The 20,298-nt window shown below is 34.5% G+C and overlaps 2 protein-coding genes across 2 annotated transcripts in view; both read left to right on the top strand.

Annotated features, from left to right (window-relative positions):
• The window catches only part of LOC118059521 (probable disease resistance protein At1g61310), a 111,577-nt gene that overhangs the window by 25,974 nt on the left and 65,305 nt on the right, over nucleotides 1-20,298 (top strand).
• On the top strand, nucleotides 1,087-18,577 carry LOC118037817 (uncharacterized). Its single transcript, XM_035043925.2, has 7 exons — nucleotides 1,087-1,293; nucleotides 7,397-7,567; nucleotides 14,100-14,861; nucleotides 15,759-16,391; nucleotides 16,502-17,131; nucleotides 17,242-17,973; nucleotides 18,091-18,577. The coding sequence occupies exons 1-7, from the start codon at nucleotides 1,087-1,089 to the stop codon at nucleotides 18,232-18,234; spliced, it is 3,279 nt and encodes a 1,092-aa protein (XP_034899816.1). The 3' UTR covers nucleotides 18,235-18,577.

A 20,298-nucleotide genomic window follows, 5' to 3' on the forward strand; every position in this document is an offset into this window, starting at 1 on the left:
AAAAATTATTCAACTTCAACTAAACTTTTTATAAACTTAAAGGACATCAATTTTTTTAATAAAATCATTTTTTAAATTATCTTATCAAAATGGCTATTTCAACTCCTTGAATCTTGTTTAAGTCTGTCGCACCCCAAAAAATTTCAGGCGCGCGGCATCGGCTGGCGATTTAAGTCTCGTATGTTGTTGTTTGCTTCGATTTGGTTCGTTGGAGTCGCCACCTAGTAATTGATTGCGGGCTACTAGGAAACCGGATGTACTGGTCTCGTCAGAGATTCACGGGTACGGGACTGGTTGTGGTTAGGAAAGATATTAGCACTCCTAACACACCCTACCTGAGGTAAGCTGCTTCGCGAATTTGATGTGTGAAAGAAGTTTTAATAATTGTCTTTTCATCGGAAATTAGAAATATCACTTACGTGTAAGTTAATAATTCTTAACCGAGATCCGATCAAAATATTAAATTCTTCTTTAATATATTTGCAATTTTATCATAAAAAAAATATATACAAATAAATAAAAAAAAAAACAAACACACACACATACACTTCCACTATTTTTGTTTCTTTTCTTTTTTTCTTTTTTTGTTTCTTTTCTTTTCTTTTACATCTATATTTACAAAATACAAATAAAATTCAATACTAAAATAAAAAAATTACATTTCGAAAATTACAAAATAAAAACCCAAAAATCTACAGTAACTGCAGGGAAGCCCGGAACAGTGCTGGAAGGTTTCTGGGCACCGGAAACAGTGCTCGGGAACAGTGGCGGCGCGTGGGTTCACGCGCCGCCGCAAATCAAAAACAGGAGGTGGGTCAAGCTCGGCTTCTCTCTTCTTTCCACGCCGGCGGGGATACCCACCGTCACCTGCAAACGCACAAAAACGCAAACCACAGCAGTTGATTTTAATTTTTCTCTCCTTTACAGATCTGCATTTTTATCTCTTCTTCTCCGTTTCGGATCGGCTTCCCTCTGGTTGCAGATCCAGTTGAGTGTTCGGTGGCGGTGCCGTGGTCGGGTCTGTGGTGGCCGTCGCTGCTGTAGCCTACGGCCGCTGGCGCTGCTGCACGGGGAGCGGATCTGCAAATGGGTCCGTTGGGTTCTCCTTCTCCTCTGCTTCAGGTGGCCGGCGTTTGTCCAAAGAGCTGCTGGTGGGTTACTAGCGATGTCCTCGGTGGTGCTGGAGGCTGCTGGTCTGTGTTGTCGGCTGAGAAGAAAACCAGCGTTGATGGAAACCGAAGGAGGAAGAAAATAGGCAGGCGGTTGAAGGAAATGAGGGCAGAGGGAACTGGCGCAAGCTGAAGAAGAAGAAAGGAGAAAATGAGGGCTGTGTGAGGGGAACGGCTGCTCTGTGGGGAAAAAACTTTGGCCGGCTCTCTGTGGAGAAGAAGCTTTGGCCGGCTGTCTGTCGGAGGAAAAAAAAATTTCAAACCAGGGGAGAGTGGCTGTTTGGCTGGTGTCGAGAGGAAAAGAAAAAAAAATAAAATAACCAAAGGGTAGGGGAGCGGCGGTCGATGGCTAGAGAAAGGGCTGGCCGGAAAAAACAAAAATAAAAATGGAAGGGATGGGGGGCTGGCCTGGCGGCGGCTGAGAAGAGATGGATTTAGGTTTTGTTTCTGTGTTGTCTCTCCCTTAAATATCAAAATTGCCCCCCCCTTGAAAGTGTTGAGGAAACTAGTATTTATAGGCAAAATGTTGCTAGGTTTTTCAACTTGGTCCCTCAACTTCTTTCATTTTGTAAATTTTGATTTTTCTTATTTTTTTGTATTTTTTGAAAACGAGCAATATCAACGTCGACTCAAAATGCAGAAAATCAATGATTTAAAAATGACGCGTGAAAAGTCGAACGCGTTTGAAACAATTTAAATTCTTTTTAGACGACGTTGAAAATGCTAAAATGACGAGAAAATATTAAAAAACATATTTTTTGGATTTTCTTTGTTTTTCTCAATTTTTTTGGATTTTTTGAAAATGTATCAAAACATGGGTCAAAAATTGGGTAGCAACAGATGTCCCCTCTTTACAATGCTTACGAAGCAAAACTCCTCAAAATTTTGCATAGTAAGCTTTGTAAAGAAAACAAAAGGAAAATGATTTTATTATCTTGGGCGACCTGCCCACACACTCACACTGATCTGTTTTCACGGGCGACCTGCCCACGCATACTCACTCTGGTCTATTTTCACGGGCGACCTGCCCACACATACTCACTCAAGTCTATTTTCACGGGCGACCGACCCACACTCTCCCAATAGTCTATTTTCACGGGCGACCTACCCACACATTGGGTTTACCTGAGATCCCATCTGGCGACCTCATTCAACTGGAACGAAAATATATGTAACTCGGTTAACCTGAAATCCCATCTGGCGATTCCCTTTAACCAAAGCTACATGAGATCCCATCTAGCGACCTCATTCAACTGGAACGAAATATGTGTAACTCGGTTAACCTGAAATCCCATCTGGCGATTCCCTTTAACCAAAGCTACATGAGATCCCATCTGGCGACCTCATTCAACTGGAACAAAATATGTGTAACTCGGTTAACCTGAAATCCCATCTGGCGATTCCCTTTAACCAAAGCTACATGAGATCCCATCTGGCGACCTCATTCTGGTCTCATTGTACGGGTGACTAACCCTAATGCTGCTGGTCTCATTGTACGGGTGACGAACCCTGTGTTGGTCTCATTGTACGGGTGACGAACCCTATGTTGGTCTCATTGTACGGGTGACGAACCCTAGAAAAATGCTGGTCTCATTGTACGGGTGACTAACCCTGGAAAAATGCTGGTCTCATTGTATGGGTGACCGACCCAAAAATGGAGAAAATGTGAAGAAGTGTGGTCTCATTATAATGGGTGACCTACCCACGTGGAAAGAATATGAAAAGGTGGTCTCGTTGTGATGGGTGACCTACCCAAATAGAAAGAATGTGATGTGCGGTCTCATTATAATGGGTGACCTACCCAAATGGAAAAAATATGATGAAGTGTGGTCTCATTGTAATGGGTGACCTACCCAGATGGAAAAAATATGATGAAGTGCGGTCTCATTGTAATGGGTGACCTACCCAAAAATGGAAAAAATATGAAATGTGGTCTCATTGTAATGGGTGACTAACCCAGATGGAAAAAATATGATGAACGGTCTCGTTGTGATGGGCGACCTACCCAAATAGAAAGAATATGAAGTGCGGTCTCATTGTAATGGGTGACCTACCCAAAAATGGAAAAAATATGAAATGTGGTCTCATTGTAATGGGTGACCAACCCAGATGGAAACAATATGAAGAACGCGGTCTCATTGTCATGGGTGACCAACCCAGGTGGAAAGAATGTGAAAAAAAATGGTCTCATTATGATGGGTGACCTACCCAAGAAAAATGTTGGCGAGGGCTCAAAGGCGCGCTCGAAATGAGGTAGGGTTAGAAAACGCGCTACCTGAGAAGTGAGGGCTTAACGGCGCACTCGAAATGAGGTAGGGTTAGAAAAAACGCACTACCCGAGATGATAGCTCAAAGGCGCACACAGAAAGAGGTGAGAGCTCAAAGGCGCACTCAAAATGAGGTAGGGTTAGAAAACCACTACCCAAAAGATGATGATGAAACACCGACCTGACAATGTTAAAAGCAATGCATTATGATCAATATGCATGTATACTTACCTGAGAAAAAATAGGTCCCCCCTTTCTTCATGATGTCTCTTCTTTTCTCAAAAGTTGGAGTGTTGGCAGTGAACTTCGATGGCTTCTTCGCTCTTGCTTACTCGAGTCATCTCTTGTGATTTTTACCTCTAGGAAAGACTTGATATCATCGTACTTCTTTGTCCTCCGCCCCTTTATCTCAAGGGTTGCCAACTTTGCTCGACATTTTCTTAGAATGGGAATCATGGAGCCTGCCCTATCATATGTTTCTTTATTGCTCCCTAGCTTGATCATGCCCCCAAGTGTTCAATTCGGGTTTGTGGACGAGGCTATATGAAGGAAGGTTTGACAAGGAGTTGTTTTCATGCAGAATTTTTGAAATTCCAAAGTTATTCCAAACACAAAAATTATTTTGACATCGATTCAAAACAAACTCATTCTAAAAAATTCAAGTGATTCCTATGGAGAGGTTATCAGAAGTGATGAAAACTTCTTGTTTTGGCTTTTGGTAAAAAATATGAAGTGACCTCTGGTTTGTCAGAAAAGGTTTAAATCTCAATTTGAGGGTTATTGAGAACCGAGGTTCAAAGTATTTATTTTATTTGCACGAATAATGAATTGGTTCACATAAGAAAGCATTGCCTACCGATCCAGATTGCTTGCCTTTGATCAGAAAGGGCTTGATTAGGCACGTAATGTAGGCTTGGGCTCTTGGTTATGAAGAAAATGATATTTGTAGGCTCAAAAGGTGTTTAAGGGATTTAAAGACTAAGGATCACTTGTGCTTGCTTCTTGACCTTTTGTCATTTGACTGTCTTTCAAAAATTGTCTATCGTGCCCCCTTGTATTGGGCTTGGGCTTATTCTCTTTGTTTTTGTTTTCTTCATATGGTTTTGAGCATCATAATATTTTTTTTTTTTTTTTTTATGCTCAAAACTCTCGATCCTTTGGATTTTTCTTTGTGCCCGCTAGCTTTGTTTGGGCACCTTTGATGATTGAGAATTTTCTTTTATGCCCCCTAGTATTGCTTGGGCACTTTCAATCATTGGGGTTTTCTCCATGTCATCGCACTTGCCCCCAGTGTGGGGTGTGATCCTAGCCAAGGTTATTTTTCAAGAAATGCATAAAGCTCAAAAAGGGACTGCAAATGATATATTTTAGGCTCGTGAAAAGATTATCAAAGATGGCCTTTCTTCATTTCAAACTCATGCATTTAGGATCGGTAAGCCTTGCTTTCATGCGAGTATACAATGTGATTTATCATTATTCATTCAAATAAAACTCAGCTTTAGAGTCACTTTATGTTTTTGTTGTTTTTTTTTTTCTTTCTTTTTTTTTTTTTTTTTTTTTGGGTTTTTCTAGGTGTATGGTTACCTTTCTAAGAAATCACCTGAATTTCTAGAACTCGTTTGCTTTGGACAAACATCAACATGATTTCAGTTTCTGTACTAAACTTTGAATCACCAAAAATCCTTGTGAACATGTGCGATCATGCATAGCTTTGAAAGGAAGGAAACATACCCAAAGATTCTTGGTGTGATGGTTTCATGCTTAAAGGTTATGCTCAATATGTTATTTGCATGAAACAACAACAAAAATGAAGGTATGTCAAAAACACATGATCTTATTAACAAGAAAGGCTCATTTGACAAGGAAAGTGTTGTGGAATTTCGAGCCAAGTTACCAACAAAAACTGAAACAGGTTGAAACAAAAATCAAGAAATTTTGTAGGCATGATCAAACTAAGGTTTTTTTTTTTTTTTTTTTTTTGTAGAACAAGAATAGGCTCTATTATGCACCGGTAGTGCAATTCCCCTTCGGTCAGCCTTCCCACCAAAGCTTTTGCAGAAATACATGATTATGCTGAGGCTCTTGACAAATTTTGCCCCTAATTTCTTCGGGCAGAGTCATTATTGGGCTTTGAACAAAGATGATAGGTCGGTTGGAAGGAACTTTCCTAGAGTTATTTTTCAGTATCTACCCGAGTAAGCTAGAAGCAAGTCACACATGTCTCCAAAAATTATGACGAGCATACTCTTCATCTCCCGTGTTTTTCTTCATTCAAAGTCGGGTGTTGTAGACTTGTAGGGGACCTACTTTTCATTCTGGCGTATGCATGAAAAATGTATGAACATGTAATCTATATGACGAACTCACCCTTCGAGAGGTGACAATATGGTCGTAACTCTTGCATGATGGAACAAGAATCGTGATTTTTGCCCAAACTCTACAATGAAAATTTTCGGAGTGACGGCCAATGTGTCACCCACAAATCTTGAGTTCAAGATGCTTCAAGAAGGGTTTGCCCTTATGCAAATAACAATAGCACATACAACCTAAGGACAGGTTCTATTCATTATGTGAACAGGGGTAAGTTTTCTATCTGGTCTCAAAAGGGTCTCATATCTGCCCAGTGACGTTCTTCGTAAAGACAGTATGGGGGCGTTGCAAGGAATGGTTAAGGCATGTATACCCATCATTACCAAGCAGGCACTCAGATATGAGTTGGGTGTTTCACGCATCTGAACCCTGACCAATAGTCTTAGGGCAGATCGCTAGTTCCCCACCTAACCTAGAAGCTTGTGTGTGCTTTTAAAAATAAATACAGGTGATGCATGAGACAATTCTATAAAATGCATGGAAATAAATATTAACAAAAAAGATAAAAATGCAAAAACTTAAACACATCAAATATACAAAGCTTAGTCCAATAATGTCAAAAACAGTACCTTCCCCAGTGGAGTCGCCATTCTGTCGCACCCCAAAAAATTTCAGCGCGCGCGGCATCGGCTGGCGATTTAAGTCTCGTATGTTGTTGTTTGCTTCGATTTGGTTCGTTGGAGTCGCCACCTAGTAATTGATTGCGGGCTACTAGGAAACCGGATGTACTGGTCTCGTCAGAGATTCACGGGTACGGGACTGGTTGTGGTTAGGAAAGATATTAGCACTCCTAACACACCCTACCTGAGGTAAGCTGCTTCGCGAATTTGATGTGTGAAAGAAGTTTTAATAATTGTCTTTTCATCGGAAATTAGAAATATCACTTACGTGTAAGTTAATAATTCTTAACCGAGATCCGATCAAAATATTAAATTCTTCTTTAATATATTTGCAATTTTATCATAAAAAAAATATATACAAATAAATAAAAAAAAAAACAAACACACACACATACACTTCCACTATTTTTGTTTCTTTTCTTTTTTTCTTTTTTTGTTTCTTTTCTTTTCTTTTACATCTATATTTACAAAATACAAATAAAATTCAATACTAAAATAAAAAAATTACATTTCGAAAATTACAAAATAAAAACCCAAAAATCTACAGTAACTGCAGGGAAGCCCGGAACAGTGCTGGAAGGTTTCTGGGCACCGGAAACAGTGCTCGGGAACAGTGGCGGCGCGTGGGTTCACGCGCCGCCGCAAATCAAAAACAGGAGGTGGGTCAAGCTCGGCTTCTCTCTTCTTTCCACGCCGGCGGGATACCCACCGTCACCTGCAAACGCACAAAAACGCAAACCACAGCAGTTGATTTTAATTTTTCTCTCCTTTACAGATCTGCATTTTTATCTCTTCTTCTCCGTTTCGGATCGGCTTCCCTCTGGTTGCAGATCCAGTTGAGTGTTCGGTGGCGGTGCCGTGGTCGGGTCTGTGGTGGCCGTCGCTGCTGTAGCCTACGGCCGCTGGCGCTGCTGCACGGGGAGCGGATCTGCAAATGGGTCCGTTGGGTTCTCCTTCTCCTCTGCTTCAGGTGGCCGGCGTTTGTCCAAAGAGCTGCTGGTGGGTTACTAGCGATGTCCTCGGTGGTGCTGGAGGCTGCTGGTCTGTGTTGTCGGCTGAGAAGAAAACCAGCGTTGATGGAAACCGAAGGAGGAAGAAAATAGGCAGGCGGTTGAAGGAAATGAGGGCAGAGGGAACTGGCGCAAGCTGAAGAAGAAGAAAGGAGAAAATGAGGGCTGTGTGAGGGGAACGGCTGCTCTGTGGGGAAAAAAACTTTGGCCGGCTCTCTGTGGAGAAGAAGCTTTGGCCGGCTGTCTGTCGGAGGAAAAAAAAAATTTCAAACCAGGGGAGAGTGGCTGTTTGGCTGGTGTCGAGAGGAAAAGAAAAAAAAAATAAAATAACCAAAGGGTAGGGGAGCGGCGGTCGATGGCTAGAGAAAGGGCTGGCCGGAAAAAACAAAAATAAAAATGGAAGGGATGGGGGGCTGGCCTGGCGGCGGCTGAGAAGAGATGGATTTAGGTTTTGTTTCTGTGTTGTCTCTCCCTTAAATATCAAAATTGCCCCCCCTTGAAAGTGTTGAGGAAACTAGTATTTATAGGCAAAATGTTGCTAGGTTTTTCAACTTGGTCCCTCAACTTCTTTCATTTTGTAAATTTTGATTTTTCTTATTTTTTTGTATTTTTTGAAAACGAGCAATATCAACGTCGACTCAAAATGCAGAAAATCAATGATTTAAAAATGACGCGTGAAAAGTCGAACGCGTTTGAAACAATTTAAATTCTTTTTAGACGACGTTGAAAATGCTAAAATGACGAGAAAATATTAAAAAACATATTTTTTGGATTTTCTTTGTTTTTCTCAATTTTTTTGGATTTTTTGAAAATGTATCAAAACATGGGTCAAAAATTGGGTAGCAACAAAGTCTATAAATAGATTTTTACAGCTTGCATACTTTTTTGGAAAATTATTTAGATTCAAAACCTTTAGGTAGTGTAATATGCATATCTTTATGAATATTCCTATACAAGAATGCATTTTTTACATCTATTTGCTAGAATTCATAATATTAGCATGTAACTATAGTAAGAAGGTTTCATCAAAGTCAATTATTGTCTTTTCTTGTAACCATTAACAACTAATTTGGATTTATACATTTATACATTGTCATTAATATTAATCTATTTATTAAAGATCCACTTACATCCAATGAATTTTACCATTTCAGGTTAATCAACCAAGTTATAATTAATCCATTTAGAATTTTATATTCTTGAGTCATTTCATTAAATCAATATTAGATATTACTTTCATGTAATTGATAGGCTCATTAAGTATGAGCAACTTATCATTTTTAGCTTTTATGAAAAATCCATATCTCATTGGTATATGACATCTCTTATTAGATCTATGGAATTATTGTGTTTCTTGATTTTAAGATGAGCATCTAGTGCTATATATTCGTGCTTGGGTTCTAATTGGATACTAGTTTATGGTTCTTGAACTTCTTCGAATTCTATTTTCCTCTCACCACTCCTTTCAAGAATAAATTCCCTCTACATTTCTTTTACAAGTCAATTCAATGTGTTTTTCATTAAATAAACACCTACATATTAATTCTAGATATCATTTACACCTCAATCTTGTAGAACAATTGCTTCATTTTATAAAGAAAATAAATAAATTATGTATCCATCTCAATAACTTTGATTAATTTCTAGTATTAATAAAGCATTAACCAGGAGCACTATGAACAATGTTTTGATATAATAAGAAACCTTATAATTATCACAACTTTATAATTTTCTTTTCTAAACATCTTTTTTCCAAAGAATCTTATCTCAACTTTGAATTCATTAATCAAACTCAAATGAATATTAAATATATTAATTGCATGAATAAAGTTAATGGCATATATAACCACTTGATTAGAAAAGAAATAAAGCTATAATTGTTGGGCATACACACTAATATAAACTTCATGTTCTTTTCTAAGTACTACAAGCATATATTCATGACTGAATATTTGAGCTCCATTAAGAACATTAGGCTTCACCATAACTATTGGATTTCTCGAAACACATACATGCAATAGAAACTATAAATTTAAAATTTTTCGGGGGTCCTAAGAATCCTGTTAGACAAATCTAGAATTTTTTAGGGTTTATACAAAGATTAATTGAAGAACATATGTTCTTTTTTTGCTTTGAAAAATTAATTCAATGTTGAGTTGTCGCAACTCATAAGCCATCCAAATATCTGGCTTTTAATAGTAATTCACATGAACGACCAATGAAAAATCTTTTAAACCCTTTTAAGAGAGAGGGATTGATATACCTTAGAGTGCTAACTCTTTTATTTTATGTTTAGGTGTTTACGTATCATACTTTTCTCACATTCTCTTAGGAAATAATAGGTATAACATTCTATTTATAGGGATTGAAAAACCATATAAATGGAAAAAACATTAAATTGCTCCTTAAATAATATCATATACATTATTTTAGAATAATTTTATAAATTTATTTAATAAAGTCCTTACTTAATTTTTCTTGGTCTAGAATTGTAATCCTCTATATTACTTACATTATAGTCCTTAATCTCCAAAATTCATTTAGAATCAAGTCACATGCACTTGATTAATAATTCTATTTTAATTTCTGATTGATGGTTCTTATGTGTGTGATCCATTAGGTTCCCTAAAAAGTTGCCCCAAATATAAATCATAATCCTAAAAAAAAATAAGATTACATAATTTTTTTTTATCAATTTAATAATTAATTCATTTATATTTAAAGATCAAGTACAATAGGTTTAGGAGATTTGCTCGAGTTTGCTTGGTTTCCCCCCCCCCTTTTAACCTTATGGTTTTTTGGTTTTATCCTTCAACATTTATTTAATTGAATATTAGGCTCTAGTTTTTTTATTTTCTTTCTATTGGATTGAAAATGATACATGTTATCTTACTTTTCAATATTAGGTTGTTTGATAATTAAGCTTCATAGTTTTATTTAATTTGCTTTTGCTAAGGTTGCCTAATATCACAACCAGGTCACGGATTTTGTATGTTGACCTGGTGGAATTGAGTTGTGTTTTTTTCAAAACTTTTTTGAGATTATATTTTGTCTTCAATTCGTCCTTCAATATTTTGTTTACTAGAAATTGAGCTTCGAATGTTTTCATGTTCTTATTTAAATTTTTCTTCATTATCAGATAAGATCCTTCAACATTTGATTGATGCTTCAATCTTATACCTATAATCATGGGGTTAACAGGTTAACCTGGTTTAACTCGGGTTATTTTTTTAGCTTCGCCCTTTGATATTAGGTTATTTGATAATTGAACTTCATGATTTTCTTTAATTTTTTTTCAACGGGGTTACCCCGATGTCACGATCAAGTCACATATTTTGCATGCTAACATGGATGGGCTCAATTTTATTTTTTTACCTTTTTTTAGTGTCATTATTTATTTATTTATAGTTGTGGTATTTGTCATTTGTGTTTTTCAATTGGCCGATCTTATTAAACATAATTGAGTCAATGACTTGAGTCTCAACTTTTTTTGTTTTTTGTATGAATGCTTGCATTGCCTTAGCATCCTTTCTTTATGTTGAAAAAAAATTGGGTCTACCCACGGTATAGTGCGAGCCACCTATCTATTGTTACACTATTTTTTATGGATTTTTGGAGAAATAACAACTAGTGGGTCAAGTATTTCTAACCAAGACATAACATAAATAAAATAAATTAATTAACTGTGAGGTGATTTTATGATAACATCATTCACTATGAAACCTCTCACATTTCATTATGAACTGGAGTAGTGATTGTTTTTCTTTTAAATTTTTCTTCTTAATTTTATCATTTTGTGGTCAAATTGGTGGCCAATTGTTTTTGGTTTGTTATGAAAGGGTAAGATTAAAAAGATTGGGGAACAAAGAGAAAAGGGGCAGAAAAAATAGGTAGCAGATTCAAAATTAGTTAGAGGAGTTCACTTTGTTTGAATTATAATTTTTCGGTCCTTTTAGTTTTTTAATATTCATTTTTTATTGAAAATTTTACTTTTTTTTTATTTTCAATCATTGGTTTGAGAGATTAGAGAGAATGTTGCTGGATTCTAGTTGAAGAAAAAGAAAGTCATTAGTCGACATCGATCCTAGCCATATAGAAGGTCGATTTTGGTGTTATTAAGATTCATTTGACAATTAGAGTTTTACTTAGGCATTCTTTGTCTTTCCCTTTGTCTGAGAGTTTTACTTAGGTGTTTCTTGTCTTTCTCAAAAGCAAAAAAGGTTAATTCAAGTTGCTTTGGGTTTTTGACTAATTACTGGGTTATTTGAGGTCATAAATAATTTATCAAGGTCTATAGGGTGTTTTGTAGGTGTTATGGGTTAAAAATAAAATAAAATTTATTTTTGGGTATGAAATACCCTTACCTAATCCTATCATTAAATCTTGAACAAAATTGGGCATATTTTTTTTAAAAAAGAAACAATTGTTGAAAAAATATCAAAAATTCAAAAAAATATATAAATAAAAATTATGATTTGGAATGAAATCAAACAGATAATAAATTTTTAAAAGAAAGAAGTGGTCTACAATAGGTACAATCAAGCCAATTATAATTTTGAGGACCAACTAGGTAGTTTGATTGAAAAGAAAATTAAAGAAAAAGGTTGAATTTAGCCAAATTTGCTTCAGAGAGAGGTTGCAGAGAGAAATCATGTTTGAGAGAAAGAAACAAGGTTTGTAAGAAACTTACATAGACTTACATTTATTATATACTAAGAAAAAAAATATCTTTTCGTCTAATTTGCTTTTTCCTGTTGAACACGAAGGCAAATCATAATTTCCCAAACCTTAGATTGAAAAAAAAAAGACCAAAAGCATAGGAGATTTTTCTTAATTATACGTAAAATTTATTAAGGAAAGAAAAAAAAAATCAACAATAGAGTACTAAAGTATAAAATAAGAAGAAATCCAATAATCAATCTTAAACTTGTTAGAAAATGTTATGTTTATTTCATGTACTTTCTTTTTTTATTCTACAGTTCCTTTAGTTTTTTGCAATTTTAATTTTAGTTCAAAATTTTATTTTCTTAACATTTTCAATCCTCGAGGTTAAAAAATAAAAAAGAAAGTCGTTGAAAAACAATGAAAAAGAGATGAAGTTGGTGAATAAGCACTTTTCAAAGATGAAATTCATCGTTCTTGGTATTAATAAGTTTTATTATAAGAGAGAATCTTGATAGTAGTAGTTTCTTTGTATAAACATGCCTGAAAAATATATTGAGTTCCATTTAGATTTTCTTATTTGATTTATTTTTATTTTTTGAATGATTTTAGGATTTTGTTTTTGGTATATAGAGGTTTTTATATATGGTATTTCTAGATGCAAATGGGTTGAAAAGTAGATTCTGAGGCTTGATTTTTTGACTTTTTTTAATCCATTTTCATTAAATGTTTCTATTAAATTAGCTCTTTTTTAAAAAAAAGTATTTTAAATAGTGATTAATTTTTTATATATTTTTAGTTGCATGACATTTCAAAGAAATTAGTTTTATTTGTCCTTAACAAGATTAAAATAAAAAGAACAATCAATATAAAATATTTGCATGTGTATCTATATTTTATTTCTACTATGAAGATTAACTTCATGTTTTAATATTAAATTAGTGATAGCAACTCCTTTTGATTTATTAGTTCATACATATTTTTAATTTTTTTATAAAATATAAATAGTATCTTTTCATATCTCAATTAAAAAAATGTAAAGTAATGAACTTCATAATTTATTTTGGTGTGTTTTCCATAAAGTTATTATGGTCTCAAACAAATATCCCAGTAATGGGTTGAGGCTTGAGTTTTTTAGCATTAATTTTTTAATCATATCATTAAATAAAAATAGTTTTTTTTTAAAATATTATTAAACCTAGTGAAGTTCATGATTCGGATAGCGAGTATGACATGTTAATTCATATTGACATAGATTGATCCAATATGTCGTTATCTTAATATTTTAAAATAAAAGTTTCATCTTGAAGTTTTTTTTTTAAAGTCAAATTATATTTTCACTAGTTTTCTGAATTGCTTTTAAACAAACTAAATCTATTGGGTTATATTAAGACAACTCCCAGACAATTTGATTTGAAGTTCAAGTTAGATAAAAAATCAAGTCAAGATATTTCAAGGTTAACCTGTTAGATTTAAAACAAATAAATAAATATTTTTTTTAAATACCTTGGAAATATCTATGTAATCATTCAAATTATTTTATTTTCTTAAATGAAAAAAAAAAGTCGCGTACGAGAGAGCCTGTGTTATTAATATCACATGCAAACTTTTTAAAACATTATTGTTACTGTCCTCGTGAAAATCACCATTACTATCTTTGTTATTAATATCATATGCAAAGTTTGTAAAACAATATTACTGTCCTCGTGAAAATGACAGGGAATTGACCTCTTCTCACCATTATTTCCTTGCTTTCGTCAGGACCGCTGAAATAAGGTATAGTTTTTTTAGCTCTATATTTTTTCTCGTGCTAAGAGGTAATGTGTGGTGCTGAAATGTTTTGAAAATCAAGAACATGATTTTATGGCCTCAATCAGAGAGGTAATGTGTGTTGCTGAAAGACAAGGCAGAATAAGGTGTATAGTGAAAATAGACTCTCCCTAGTTAATTTCTATATTTTCATCAAACCTATTTTATGATTTGAACATTAACCATCTGAAGAGGTTAGAACATGTAGATGTGGGGCAATGTGGGGATATTCGCACTCTGTTTCCAGCAAAATGGCGGCAAGCTTTGAAAAATCTAAGGAGTGTGGAAATTGTATGCTGCAATTCATTGGAAGAGGTATTTGAATTGGATGAAGGAATTAACGAGGAGAAGGAGCTGCGGCTGCTGTCATCTTTAACAAGGTTACGGTTGTCAAATTTACCTGAGCTCAAATGTATATGGAAGGGGCCCACCAGACATGTCAGCCTCCACAGTCTTGCTCATCTGGAGTTGTCATCTCTTGACAAACTGACATTTATCTTCACACCGTCCCTCGCTCAAAGTCTTATTCATCTGGAAACACTACAGATAGATTCATCTCCTGGATTGAAGCGTCTTATCAGAGAGAAGGATGACGAAATAATTCCAGAGTCTCTTGGCTTCCCAAAATTAAAAACTCTCTTAATAAGTTTATGTGAAAAACTGGAACATGTCTTCCCTGTCTCCGTGTCTCCAAGTCTTCAGAACCTGGAAGAGATGGTGATTGAGTTTGCTGACAATTTAAAGCAAGTATTTTACAGTGGAGAAGGAGATGACATCATCGTCAAGTCTAAAATTAAAGATGGCATCATCGACTTCCCTCAGCTAAGAAAATTGTCTCTTTTATCAAGTTGCAGTTTTTTTGGTCCAAAAGATCTTGCTGCCCAATTGCCTTCTTTGCAATATCTAGGCATCTCTGGCCACAAAGAAGGGGGTAATTTATTCGCACAGCTTCAAGTATGTCCTTTATATTTCTCCATTTTTTTTTCTTTTCTAATTTAAATTGTCAACTTCAATACATTGTGATAATTTGTTCTATCTTCCTCCAAATTTCTAAAACTAAAGTAATTGATAAGTTCTTTAACCATCCACTGAATTTAATTGATGATTTAAATTGGCTAAGGAAGTTAGACATCAATTACTGTAATGTAATTTCTTATTTCTTCCTTCATATTTCTAAAACTAAAATAATGCATAAATGCTAGCAAATCCTTTAGCCATCCACTCAATTTAAAAGGAGTGAAATTGAGGCTTCATATTTGGTTTATTTTTTCTAAACAATTAGAGTTAAAAAGTAAAAATTGAAACTTTCTTTTAAAACAATATTTTCTCATTCAAAGAACTTCAAAAGCAACAAATTTGTATTGAATTCAAAAAACATATTTTTTTCATTTTTTTTTTTACAATTTTGTTTTCACTTTTTTTATGAAAAAATAATTTAAATGATCAATAATCAAGCATTTTTATTAAAAACATTTTACTAATATGTAAAATTCAAATTATTTTCTTTTATATTTTGTTTTTTGGAAAATGTCATAATTGTTTTTTTTATTATAAATCGAATATAAAAAATTAATTTTTTTGAGTTAAAGTATAATTTTTCATGATTGCTTTTAATTTAACTAATATAAAATAATAGTTTGTAGTCAGATTATCATAAATATGAAAAAAATATGATTTTATATTCTCATGACCCGTTGCATTGTCTATCTATATCTTCTTGTTGATAAGTATTTCGGTATTGGGGATAATTGGTTCATCTATTTAACAAAATTATATAATAGTTTCAAAGTCCACAAAAATTACTAGGAATTATATCTAACAAATTGGTACCCTTATTTTCTTTTGATGCAGGGGTCTACAAGTTTGGAAACATTGGAGTTGTCCTCCCTGCTTGTGCCTGACTTGAGCTGTATATGGAAGGGTCTCCTGCCGAGCAATTTGACTACTTTGAAGGTGAACGAGTGTAAGAGACTGACACATGTATTCACAGACAACATGATTGCTAGTCTAGTTCAACTGGAAGTTATAGAGATATCAGCTTGTGAGGAATTGGAGCAAATCGTTGCTAAGGATAATGATGATGAAAAGGATCAGATATTGTCTGGGAGTGATCTCCAATCTTCATGCTTCCCCAATTTGTATCAACTTGAGATCATAGGATGCAACAAGTTGAAGAGTCTCTTCCCAGTAGCCATGGCTTCAGGTCTCAAAAGCCTTCGAAGACTTGAAGTAATAGAATCCTCTCAATTATTGGGAGTATTTGGGCAAGATGATCATGCTTCACCTGTCAATGTTGAGAAGGAGTTGGTGCTCCCTGGTCTGCAGGAGTTGTTGCTTGTACAATTACCAAGCATTTCCTCCTTTAATCCCGGATGTTCTAATTTCTTGTTCCCTCATTTGAAGAAGTTGGAGGTGTATGGATGTCCAAAGATGACCACAATATTTGGTACTACATCAAATGGTTCAATAAGTGCTCAATCAGAGGTGCTGTATATTTGACATGATTTCTTGCCTCTCGTTTAGTTTTAAAAGTGCACAATAATTACTATGAATTACATCTAACAAATCGGTATCCTTACTTTCTTTTGATGCAGGGGTTTACAAGTTTGGAAACATTAAAGTTGTCCTCCCTGCTTGTGCCTGACTTGAGCTGTATATGGAAGGGTCTCCTGAGCAATTTGACTACTTTGAAGGTGAACGAGTGTAAGAGACTGACACATGTATTCACAAACAGCATGATTGCTAGTCTAGTTCAACTGGAAGTTATAGAGATATCAGCTTGTGAGGAATTGGAGCAAATCGTTGCTAAGGATAATGATGATGAAAAGGATCAGATATTGTCTGGGAGTGATCTCCAATCTTCATGCTTCCCCAATTTGTATCAACTTGAGATCATAGGATACAACAAGTTGAAGAGTCTCTTCCCAGTAGCCATGGCTTCAGGTCTCAAAAGCCTTCGAAGACTTGAAGTAAGAGAATCCTCTCAATTATTGGGAGTATTTGGGCAAGATGATCATGCTTCACCTGTCAATGTTGAGAAGGAGTTGGTGCTCCCTGGTCTGCAGGAGTTGTTGCTTGTACAATTACCAAGCATTTCCTCCTTTAGTCTCGGATGTTCTAATTTCTTGTTTCCTCATTTGAAGAATTTGGAGGTGGATGGATGTCCAAAGCTGACCACAATATTTGGGACTACATCAAATGGTTCAATGAGTGCTCAATCAGAGGTGCTATATATTTGACATGATTTCTTGCCTCTCGTTTAGTTTTAAAAGTGCACAATAATTACTATGAATTACATCTAACAAATCGGTACCCTTGTTTTCTTTTGATGTAGGGGTTTATGAATTTGAAAGAAATATCTATTGAAAACTTGGAAGGAGTACAAGATTTAATGCAAGTTGAATGTTTGATAACTAATAGAAGAGGTGGGCATGAACTTTCAATCGTGAGTTTGGAAACATTACACTTGAACTTATTGCCAGACTTGAGGTGTATATGGAAGGGCCTCGTGCCAAGCAATTTGACTACTTTGAAGGTGAATGAGTGTCAGAGACTGACATATGTATTCACAGACAGCATGATTGCTAGTCTAGTTCAACTGGAAGTTATAGAGATATCAGCTTGTGAGGAATTGGAGCAAATCATTGCTAAGGATAATGATGATGAAAAGGATCAGATATTGTCTGGGAGTGATCTCCAATCTTCATGCTTCCCCAATTTGTATCAACTTGAGATCATAGGATGCAACAAGTTGAAGAGTCTCTTCCCAGTAGCCATGGCTTCAGGTCTCAAAAGCCTTCGAAGACTTGAAGTAAGAGAATCCTCTCAATTATTGGGAGTATTTGGGCAAGATGATCATGCTTCACCTGCCAATACTGAGAAGGAGTTGGTGCTCCCTGATTTGGAGTGGCTGTTTCTTGAAAAATTACCAAGCATTGTCTACTTCAGTCATGGATGTTATGATTTCATATTCCCTCATTTGGAGTGGTTGGAGGTGCATCGGTGTCCAAAGCTGACCACAAAATTTGCTACTACATCAAATGGTTCAATGAGCGCTCAATCAGAGGTGCTGGATATTTGACATGATTTATTGCCTCTCTTTAAGTGTTTTTATTTCTTGTTTCCCTCAATAATAAGACTTACAAGTTCGAATGTGTATGCCATGCTTGAATTGGTTTTGCAGGTATCTCAAGTAGCTGAGGATGTCAGCACTGGTTGCTCCGTGCCAACCAGAACTTGTAGAACGTGGACCTCATGTAATGGGTGGGGAGAGGAAAAATTGGAAGAGGAAGAGAAAGAGGAAGAAGATAGTGGTCATAATGATTGAGTCAGATGATTAGTTTGGCACTGGAATTTGAAAAACTAATTCATTCTTCCAGGTAAAATGGCTGCAACTATTTATCTTATATCCTTCTTTAAATGGTTGGATTAAATCAACAATACGATATGCCTGGATCATCTTTGTTCTTGATGTTTGCATTAGGTTGGTTGGTTACCTATTTCATGATCAACTCGACATTGGTGGGAAGTAATTCCAGCTGTTTCATTAGCTATAACAATTTGTCTTATTTCATGTGTTTGTTGTGTGAACTTCTAGAAATAAAGGTTATGTCATGTAATGTTATATATGTGTTTAGTAATTTATTGTGCGAACTTCCAGAAATATTTACTCATTTGTGTGCTTATTGTTTAATGTGTGGATTCTTATTCTACTCATTTTGATGTTCTATTTTTGTTACGGATTTTTTATGTGGTTAACTTGTTATTGTGCATATCGTACAATAATATGGTTTCTACATGAATATATATAAATACATGTGAATGAGTGTGTGTGTGTGTATATATATATATATATAAAATCAATTTACAAATTTATTGACAGAATATGAAATTCCAATATATAAGTAAAAGGATAAATCCTCTAGCTTTGAAAAGAATTAGTGTTTGCCTATTGTTTTTTTTTTTTAAAATGCGTATATTCAATTTAATATTTTTAATAATACAAATGAAAATAAACAGCAAATTTAATTTATAAATGTAACTATCTCAAAACAATGTTGAGAAGGATGAAAGATTAGTAGAATAAAAATAAAATTAATAGACTTTTAAAAAGCAAAGAGTTTTTAATGTTAAAAATAATTTTTTTTATTTAGTAGACCCAATTTTGTATTTTTTAAAAAAAGATAACTTTATTTTAATTCTAATTCTTTATCAACACAATTTTTCATTCACCACAACACATACATATTTGTTTTTTAAATAGTTAACGTGTCATATTAATGAGGAGAGGTATTTGAATTTGGGTGAGGCTGATGAAGGAACTAACGAGGAGAAGGAGCTGCCGTTGCTGTCATCTTTAACAGAGTTACGGCTGTACTGGTTACCTGAGCTCAAATATATATGAAAGGGGCCCACTAGATATGCTGAACTTGTGGTATCTTGACAAACTAGCATTATTCATCTGGAAACACTACAGATAGAACATTGCGTTGGATTGAAATATTTGTGTTAAATGCTAGCAAATCCTTTAGCCATTCACTGAATTTAATTGATTATTTAAATTGGCTTAGGAAGTTAGACATCAATTACTGTAATGTAATGGATAAATGCTAGCAAATCCTTTAGCCATCCACTGAATTTAAAAGGAGTGAAATTGAGGCTGCCAATTAATAAAAAAATGGTTTTTTATCCGATTTTCTAAACAATTAGAGTCAAAGAGTAAAAATTGAAACTTTCTTTTAAATACAATATTTTCTCATTCAAAGAACTTCAAAAGCAACAAATTTTTATTGAGTTTGAAAGACATATATCTTCATTTTCTTCAACAAATATATTTTTGTCTCTTGTGTATTTGTTTATTCTAACTTAAAATACTAATTAAACAGTCTAACTTTTTAATTTGATTTATAATAAAAAAAAACATTTTATTATCACATCATAGAATAAAAGTTTAAAAAAGAAACACTCACAGGACTACACAACACATGAGTTGATTAAATGACAACAATCCCATTAACAATTTTATGCTACAAGTGATAAAATAAAAATAAACTCAGAAGATCAGTCTTACTTAATTTTGACACAAGCATGTTGTCAAGCATATTGAACCTTTCCAAATTGCATTTTTTTTTATATATTTTTTTCAAGTATTTTGTCCCCATTTTCATTTACTTTTGGCATTACACAAAAACATCCCTTTCAAGTTTCAAAACCACGTGCAGCTCAATCAATGCCTTCATGGCCTACCACCTTCAAAAAAATCAACTCCTTAGACCTCGTTTGTTTGCTTTAAAATAACTTATTAATATTTTATTTTTTTTAATTTTATTAAAATAATGATGAACAAATCTTACAAATTAAAAAGTTAAATGAGAATGAAATTGAAAAAAAA

Source organism: Populus alba, chromosome 1 (genome assembly GCF_005239225.2).
Source record: "Populus alba chromosome 1, ASM523922v2, whole genome shotgun sequence".
Lineage (NCBI taxonomy): Eukaryota > Viridiplantae > Streptophyta > Magnoliopsida > Malpighiales > Salicaceae > Populus > Populus alba.